At 38.6% G+C, this 8,901-nt stretch overlaps 1 protein-coding gene and 1 pseudogene across 2 annotated transcripts; both read left to right on the top strand.

The window, feature by feature from the left end:
• LOC104784497 (trafficking protein particle complex subunit 13) lies at window positions 954–4,848 on the top strand. 2 transcript variants are annotated; one of them, XM_010509525.2, is made up of 13 exons: window positions 954–1,256; window positions 1,372–1,456; window positions 1,658–1,788; window positions 1,886–1,988; window positions 2,091–2,105; window positions 2,420–2,565; window positions 2,661–2,868; window positions 3,300–3,374; window positions 3,472–3,588; window positions 3,830–3,874; window positions 3,948–4,046; window positions 4,155–4,218; window positions 4,587–4,848. In XM_010509525.2, the coding sequence occupies exons 1-12, from the start codon at window positions 967–969 to the stop codon at window positions 4,173–4,175; spliced, it is 1,335 nt and encodes a 444-aa protein (XP_010507827.1). In that variant the 5' UTR covers window positions 954–966; the 3' UTR covers window positions 4,176–4,218; window positions 4,587–4,848. The 2 variants fall into 2 exon arrangements, with proteins under 2 accessions (XP_010507827.1, XP_010507826.1); XM_010509524.2 differs by lacking the exon at window positions 4,587–4,848 and having other exon boundaries at window positions 4,155–4,453.
• The window catches only part of LOC104784496, a 6,752-nt pseudogene continuing 2,846 nt past the window's right edge, over window positions 4,996–8,901 (top strand).

The raw sequence follows: 8,901 nt of genomic DNA, 5'->3' as shown, positions 1-8,901 counted from the left end.
TTTTTTTTTTTTTTTTTTTTTTAGCTTATTCCCTTTTAATTAATGCACATCTATATATGAATTGTTGTTGTTGTTGTATCGACTACCCCTGTTAACATATAATTAATTAGTCGATACTAGATGTGCACCCCCGGCCCTCTCTTTATTTATCTTGCAATAATGTATAATAAACTCCAAACAACAATATACATCGTCAACTGTGAAAACGGAAGGGCAGCGCAACCATCGATTGAACCACGAGACAAGGCATGACGTGAAATCTCTTTTTTTTTTTTTTTTTTTTTTTTTTTNGAACAAAGAAGTGGTCTAATTAAGGGATTGGTGGGAGATTCTGAAAAAGTAGCAAACAACTAGCTGGCGGTAGAATAGTGAGACATCAGTTGTGCACTGGTTTGGTTTGGTTTATTTCCTTGTAAAGAATGTTATACTAATTTACTAATTAATGCTCACCCGATCAAATCAAAAATAAAACCCAATGTCTTTTTTTTTTTCTTGGGTTTGAAATTAACATCGATTCCCAATACTGTATTATAAAAAGAGAAACATAAATATTCCATGGCTAAACAAAGCCAAAGAAGAAGAACAAAAAGAAGAAAAGATTGGTAGTTTTTTACTATATTTATTTTTGTCTTTATTGACCAATAAAGCAAAGTAACTTCTCCCCTTTATTTTTTTTTTTTGGATATTTATTTGATAGTGGTATGCTACTTTTTTGTTTGTTTGTTTAGTTGCTTTTTTTTTTTTTTTAATTTATGACCAACAAATAATATGCTTGTTACTTTTTAATCCCATTGTAACAGATAAACTATAAATCAATCACCAGGAGATAATTAATGCTAGTTTGTTGGATCGACGAGTGTCATGGGCCAATATTGTGAGGCCTAATAAAGAGAGAGCGGCCCATTAACAGATTTATTAATACAAAGGAAAAGGGGTAAAATAGGAAGGAAGACAAAAAAAAAAGAAATGAGCGCGACGCAGACGCAGACGCAGGGACCGCACTCGCTGGCCTTCAGGGTGATGCGACTGTGCAAACCTTCTTTCCACGTGGATCCACCCCTCCGTATTGACCCTTTCGATCTTCTCGCCGGCGAGGATTTCTCCGACGATCCCTCATCCGCCTCCTTGTTCCGCCGCCACGTGTCTTCTGCCGACTCCCTCGACTCCGATCTCAGTTACCGTAACAGATTCCTCCTTAACCATCCTACCGATCCCATCGGTCTCTCTGGTCTTCTGCTCCTTCCTCAGTCCTTCGGGTTCTCTCTCTTTCTCTCTATCACACACATTTATTCTCCTGTTGTATTCAATTGATGTACCTCTATGTGTCGTCGTCTGATTCGGATTTTGTTGTTGTTGTTGTTGTTGTTGCAGAGCGATCTATCTCGGAGAAACATTCTGTAGCTATATCAGCGTCAACAATAGTTCCACTTCCGAAGTTCGGGATGTTACCATTAAGGTTCCTCCTCACCTTCATTCTTTTTGTTTTGTTTTCCAGTGTGTATTGTGCGATCTTTACTTAAGTTAAACCATTATAAGTGCGTGCCTAGTAGTATTAGACATCTTCTTCTTGCTCTTCATTGTTATTTCACTGCTTCTTCTTCTTGGACCAAATTCATTACTCATGTATCTCTTATTCTATATATATATGTATTTGTAGGCAGAAATTCAGACAGAGAGGCAGAGGATTCTACTTCTTGATACATCCAAGTCTCCTGTTGAATCCATACGCACCGCCGGACGCTATGATTTCATTGTGGAACATGATGTCAAAGAGCTTGGAGCTCATACGTGTGTTCACTCTCTCACTCTCACTTTCTTTATGCTTCTTCTTCTTTGTCATTTTCTGTTTCTCCATGCCCATCGTAACCCCAATTCCTCTTTTTAGGTTGGTCTGCTCTGCATTGTACAACGATGCTGATGGTGAGCGTAAATATCTTCCCCAGTTTTTCAAGTTTGTCGTCGCTAACCCACTTTCAGTGAGGACCAAGGTGATTTTTCTACTTGTCACACACACCATGATCCTTTTCTTTCTCGATTCCTTCACTCCCCTCTTCCCGAATTTCTAACTGTTGCATATTTCTGATGTGCAGGTTCGAGTTGTAAAGGTATGTTCGACTATGTTCTTTTTTGTCCGAAGCTTTAGTTTTTCCTCTACTTCTTTAATATGGTGCTTTACATGAATCATATACGGGAGGTTTGTACACAATTTGATGCATATTGCTTTGTCATTTTAATCACATATCTTTTATTCACGTTGGTTGGTAAAGCTTTTTTTTTTTAAACAGAAGAGTTGGTAGATTCACTGTTCCCGTCCTTATTTCCTGAACCTGCATTTCTTTTATTGTATTGGTTGTTGTAAAATCAAAATACGATCTCATGTGTTGTCCATTTTGGGAAACTCTTATATCTTTTACACCAGGAGACCACATTTTTAGAGGCTTGCATTGAGAACCATACAAAAGCTAACCTCTTTATGGACCAAGTTGATTTTGAACCTGCCAAGCAATGGACTGCTGTAAGATTACAAAATGAAGATTGCCATTCAACAGAAGATCCTCCAGCCAGGTCTGTCAGATTTTCCCAGAATCGTTATGTGCATCATTAGCCACTTCATCTGTCAAAATCGTCCTAATTTTCTGTTCCACCTCTCTGTGTATCAGTGATCTCAGTGCATTGATACCTAAATCTCCAGTTATTATCCGTTCTGGCGGGGGTATCCACAACTATCTCTATAAGTTAAACCCATCTGCAGATGTTTTCGGGCCAACAAAATTCCAGGGAAGTAATATCCTGGGTAAATTTCAAATAACATGGCGCACAAATTTGGGTGAACCTGGTCGCTTACAAACACAACAAATCCTTGGTGCTGTAAGTTTATAATTTCTACTCTGTGAAAACATGACGTGAATGTGTTGATTGTTTTCTGCTCGGTTTATGCTCCAAGTCGGAATGTATTTGGTTTCCTAAGAGCTTTGAGATATTGCATCCATTTTTTGTTTCTGACACCAGTTCATATATAATCAATAGTCTTAAGTAAACAGACAACCTGGAGAAGCTAAGGCAGGGTATCTGTATGGTAGTCTTAGATTTGGTGGCAGTTAGAACAACTTAGGAAAATTCAGGTTGCACGAATATATCTTTATTTAGCAGTCCTATACACACTACCTTGCATTTTATATCTGACAAAAGCTTGCTTAATATAAAATTTCTGCATGTTCTTCTATGCTTCATATCGGATGCTCACCTCATCGTGTAACAAAGTTCCTTCATTGTAACTACTACTATTTGTTTTCTTTCAGCCAGTCAGCCGTAAAGAGATTAATATGCGAGTTGTAGAGGTTCCAGCTGTTATACACTTAAATAGACCCTTTCTGGTAATACAACTGTTTGTTCTCTCTAATGTTTGTTAAACCCAAATATTTAATTGAATTTACAGTGGATTTAAACTTAGTGTATACTATTTTCTCATAGGCTTTCTTGAATCTCACAAACCAAACTGATAGGCAACTGGGACCGTTTGAGGTCTCACTGTCACAAGATGAATCGCAAATGGAGAAGCCGGTTGGTATCAATGGTCTCCAGGCTCTGGTAACATATCTGAATTTTCTGTATTCCTACTGTGAATCTTCTGTCTTATAAGGTCACCACAATTAAGGAAGCATAGACGGTTAGAACTTTGCGCACACATACACTGTATCAGTATTGTGAATCACGTGTTGGATATGCAATGCGTATTGCACCCAAAACCTTGGCAATTGTTAGTTGAAGCTGTTTCACCACTATACCGCTTTTATTATACTGGGAACTGACACCAGTGAAACTCTTGCAGATGTTACCCAGGATCGAGGCATTTGGCTCCAATGATTTCCAATTGGTATGACCAACTGACCACCTCCACAGTGCTCTCATCCTTTTAAGAACGTAAAACCTTATCTGTATATTTGCAGAATCTTATTGCCTCCAAACTGGGAGTCCAAAAAATCGCTGGGATCACAGCGTTGGACACAAGGGAGAAGAAAACCTACGAACTTGTTCCAGAGATGGAGGTCAGTGTACTTTTTATTTTTTAATTCTGGGCTTCCCACTCTTTAGTTACCAACAGGATATTGATTTCACCAGTATGGATATTGTTGTCGTTGGTAATTTCACTGCAGATATTTGTAGAGTCGGACTAATTTCTCAGACAGCCTCCGAGTGGTGCTCTTCCTCCCTCCACAGGTTTTGTTAATGCACTTTTCTGTTGCGTTCAAATTTTTGTTTATTAGTATAAAATGATTTGGCTGTCTTTCTTAAAGGACTATTTTTTTAAAAAAGGCTTTAACATGTGTAATATTTATGTATTGTCGTTTGTATCTTGTTGCAAACCATTGTACTTTTCCTGTTTGAACATGTTAATTCAAAACTGTTTGGTGTAAAGCATGTTTTTTTTATAGATAATTGATTGTTGATGGAATCATTACATTCGTCGGCAATGTGTATACAGAAATACATACAAGTACAATCGTTTGCTTAGCCTGAGATACAAATAAAAAGATGATACTATTGTTTATTATCCAGCCTTCTCCAAACTTTTTCAATCAATTCAGTTAAAGCAGCAATGGTATCCGACCCTAGGCCCGTCAAACTGAAGGAGAGAACCGGAGCAGCCGAGGGAGGATGCGGGATGTGAAAATGGAGGATCTCAGATTTTACAGTGCTACTACTCGACTGGTCTGGAGGGCTATGCGTTGCTCATCGAACCAAAAATGGCCAACAATTGCTGATTTGTTTGTACATCATTATTAGTCCCTTTGATGGGCCCAGATTTACAAACTTGCAAAATCTAGTCTCGTGTAACTCTAAATTTGGTGGCTAATTTAAATTTATGGAAATAAACTATCAAATTTTCTCAAAGCTTCAATTTATGAATTTTAAATTAATTCTTTGACAAGAAAAATAAAATAAAAATAAAATAAATAGAAATGTTAAAAGGGGAAGAGACTAGTAGTCTGTCTCAGTGAATTTTATCGGTCGTCGTCATTACTCAGCAGTAGTCAATTGGGCGGGAGAGGTTTTTTATTTCATCCAAAGTTGAGGAAACCCTAAAGCTAGTAGGCTAAGGAATCGGAATCTGTCTGCAACACCATGGAAGACTCTCCTCCTCAAGGCCAGGTGAGTCTCTCTCTTTCCTCGTTTCCTCTTATTTTGATTTGGGAATTTTCTGATTTTTCCATGGATGGGCGTGCGTGTGTAGAAAAGGAGTAGAGATCGGGATCAGGATGACGACAGCGGCGGTGGTGAGGAGGCCGGAAAGGCTGACGTCAGCGGCGGAGTGAATCAGGAGCGGAGCGTCAGTGAGGCCAGCGACCAGGATGCTGCTTCTCCTGACGACGATTTCCAGGAAACCCGTCCCAAGCCCAAGCGTAGTCGCACCCTTCCTCCTCAACAGAATCTCATTGGTAACCCTACACTCCCAATTTTGCTCTATTTTGGTGTTCGAGATCTGGGCCTTAGTTCAATTTCATTGATTACTTCTTGTTTTGGCTAGATTCGTACTCTTAGCTTTTCCTTATTCCCTTTTCATTTTTTTTTTCAACAGAGGTTGTCAAAGGCAACGGGGATCTTATCCCTAAAGCCGTGAAGATTTGGGTTGAAAGATATGAAGACTCTCCCAGACTTGCTACCACTGAGCTCTTGTCAATGCTCTTTGAGGTAACTCGAACTTAATTATCTACTTTCCTCTTGTTCCGTTATATTTCAGTCTGCTAGTTCCGGGCATCTCTCGTCGCTGATTGAACCATATGTTTTAAGTCTAACCATATCATTACCTCCGTCTTATGGATTTTGTAGGCTTGCGGTGCTAAGTACTCCATCAAGGAAGAACTCCTTGATGAGACTGATGTTGATGATGTTGTCGTTGCCCTTGTTAATCTCGCTAGAGCGGTATAGGATTGCTCCCTTCTTTCTTTTTCTTTTTTGACTATTTCATTTATACTTTTTGCTTCATAAGAATATTCTTTTGATTTTCGGTTTGCCTATAGGGGGAGGTTGAAGATTATCAGAGTTCGAGAAAGAAGGAACTCAAGAATTTCAAAGAAAATCTTGTTTCATTCTGGGATAATTTGATTATCGAGTGCCAGAATGGACCTTTGTTTGATAAAGTCTTGTTCGACAAGTGCATGGACTACATTATCGCTCTGTCATGGTTTGTCTTCCAACATTACAAATATATGTGGTTACAATGTGGCTCATAGAATTCTATTCATAGATTGTCTTTCTTTCCTATTGCAGTACTCCACCTAGAGTTTACCGCCAAACTGCCACGCTAATGGGCCTCCAACTAGTCACATCTTTCATTTCTGTAGCAAACACACTCGGTTCACAGCGAGAAACCACCCAAAGACAATTGAATGCTGAAAGCAAGAAAAGAGCTGACGGTCCTCGTGTAGATTCCCTCAACAAACGGTTGTCTGTTACTCATGAACAGATAACTACACTGGAGGACATGATGCGAAAGATTTTCACTGGGTAAGATTGAATACCGATTATGCTATCAGCTAAGTATTACACCCCCGCAAAACAAAAAGAGTTGAAAAGAAATGGATACTTGCTGACTCAAATCATTATTACATCTTGTGTTGAAGGTTGTTTGTACACCGATATCGAGATATTGATAACAATATTCGGATGTCATGCATTCAGTCTCTGGGCATTTGGATTTTGTCTTATCCGTCTCTCTTCTTACAAGATTTGTACTTAAAATATCTTGGATGGACGCTTAATGACAAAGTAAGCTCCTTTTCCCCCTCTTCAAGAATTATTAAATATCTGTTCGTAATAGTCATTGATCTTCTCTGTGTTTATTGAATTATCCAAAGCATCCTGGAGTGAGGAAAGCTTCTCTCTTGGCATTGCGAAAACTCTATGAGATAGATGAAAACGTCCCCACCCTTGGTCTATTCACTGAGAGATTTTCCAGTCGAATGATCGAGATGGCTGATGATGTTGATATGTCTGCAGCTGTTTGTGCTATCGGGCTTGTAAAGCAACTGCTAAGGTATTCCCCCTCAAGATAATTTTCCCTACCAAAGCTTCACCACAAATTTGTTGAAATGCCATGAGTTAAAACCTGAGCTTTTTGTTGTTGTACAGACACCAGCTGATACCTGATGATGACCTAGGCCCTTTGTACGATTTGCTTATTGATCAACCTCAAGAAATCAGACGTGCGATAGGAGAGTTAGTGTATGACCACTTGATAGCACAGAAGTTTAACAGTTCTCCATCGAGTCTTACAGGTTTTTCCCTGTGATAGTCCAAGTCCTTGGCAGTAGAGTTTCTTTTACTCTTAGAACTAGGTTCAGAGTTATTACATCATTTTTCAGGTCATGAAGATTCTTCCTCTGAGATCCATATCTTCAGAATGTTACAAATATTACGGGAGTTCTCCACAGATCCTATTCTAAGTGTTTATGTAATTGATGATGTTTGGGAGTACATGAAGGCCATGAAGGTAGAGTTTAAGAGAAATTACTTTTCACTATTGCACGTTAATTTTATAGTTTTGACGTGTACCTTCTACAGTTTTTATATCATCTTCATGATGCTGCTTTCTTACAGGACTGGAAGTGTATCATCTCTATGCTTTTGGATCAGAATCCTCGGACTGGGTCTACTACTGATGAGGACTCAACAAACTTGATCAGACTTCTGTTTGCGTCGATCAGAAAGGCTGTCGGGGAGAAGATAATTCCTTCAACGGATAATCGAAAGCAGTATCACAGTAAAGCTCAGCGAGTAAGATTATGTCTTTCTTCTTTCTGAGAAATTCTTGTTCTGATGATATGACGTTGTAGAAGCATGAGTACATATATTTTTGTTTTTTTTTGTTTCTTGAACTAAACTAGAAAGGACAAAATACAGTCAAAGGATCTTATAGGGCACTGTATTTCATTTGTGCTTCTTTGTNGCCATGATGAAGAATTACCCACAGCTTCTACGTAAATTCATGGCTGACAAAGCCAAAGTGTCATCTTTGGTCGAGATTATTATGTTTATGAAACTTGAGCTCTATTCTCTTAAAAGGCAGGAGCAGGTACAAAAGTATTTTGTTTCTAAAATGATGCTTTTTTCCTTGTTATTCACCTTTCTCAGTGAAAATTACATTTTGTCCCGTTTCAGAGTTTTAAGGCTGCAGTCCGACTCATAAAGGATGCTTTTTTCAAACACGGGGAGAAGGAAACACTAAGATCTTGCGTCAAAGCTATAACATTTTGTGCGTCAGAAAGTAAAGGGGAGCTTCAAGATTTTTCCCGTGGGAAGCTTAAAGATCTTGAAGATGAGCTTTTAGAGAAACTTACTTCTGCAATTAAAGAAGTAAAGGTACACATTGCTTCCTTTGCCATCTATCTTCATACTCATCTTTATAGATGCAATTTTTACATCTGTTTCCTGTGCAGGATGGAAATGATGAATACTCCCTCCTTGTAAACCTGAAAAGGTTGTATGAGCTACAATTGTTAAAGCCTGTGCTTGTTGAGAACATTTACGATGATATTGCTTTCGCGCTCCATAATTTCAGAAATTTGGACGAAGAGGTGCTTAAAAATTGGTTTTAGAGCTCTTACTATCTTTTTTTCTGTGTATCTCACATCTTAATAGAATAGTTGGTCATGGTTTCTTAGGTTATTTGTTTCCTGCTTCTGAATATGAAAATGTACGTGACGTGGTCTCTGCACTCCATCATTAATTGTGAAGCTGTCTCCGAAGCTTCCGTATCATCCCTTATATCAAAGCGCGATACCCTGTTTGAGGAGCTTTCGTACTTCCTGAATGGAATTGAGGAATCTAGGAAATATGGTATCCAATTATCTCTCAGGGTAAGACTCTTTGACATTCCAGTTTATTTACACATTTCATTCC

The sequence above is a fragment of the Camelina sativa genome, chromosome 5 (genome assembly GCF_000633955.1).
Source record: "Camelina sativa cultivar DH55 chromosome 5, Cs, whole genome shotgun sequence".
NCBI classification, from domain to species: domain Eukaryota; kingdom Viridiplantae; phylum Streptophyta; class Magnoliopsida; order Brassicales; family Brassicaceae; genus Camelina; species Camelina sativa.
The sequence above is the reverse complement of the archived record's forward strand: the minus strand, read 5'-3'. Positions and strand labels throughout refer to the sequence as shown.

Excerpts from the sequence above, each read along its gene's own strand:
- LOC104784497 (XM_010509525.2), top strand. The coding sequence starts at position 967 with ATGAGCGCGACGCAGACGCAGACGCAGGGACCGCACTCGCTGGCCTTC. Across the intron at positions 1,789-1,885 it reads AAAGAGCTTGGAGCTCATAC|GTTGGTCTGCTCTGCATTGT; the intron begins GTGTGTTCACTC and ends TCCTCTTTTTAG. Across the intron at positions 2,566-2,660 it reads ACAGAAGATCCTCCAGCCAG|TGATCTCAGTGCATTGATAC; the intron begins GTCTGTCAGATT and ends TCTGTGTATCAG.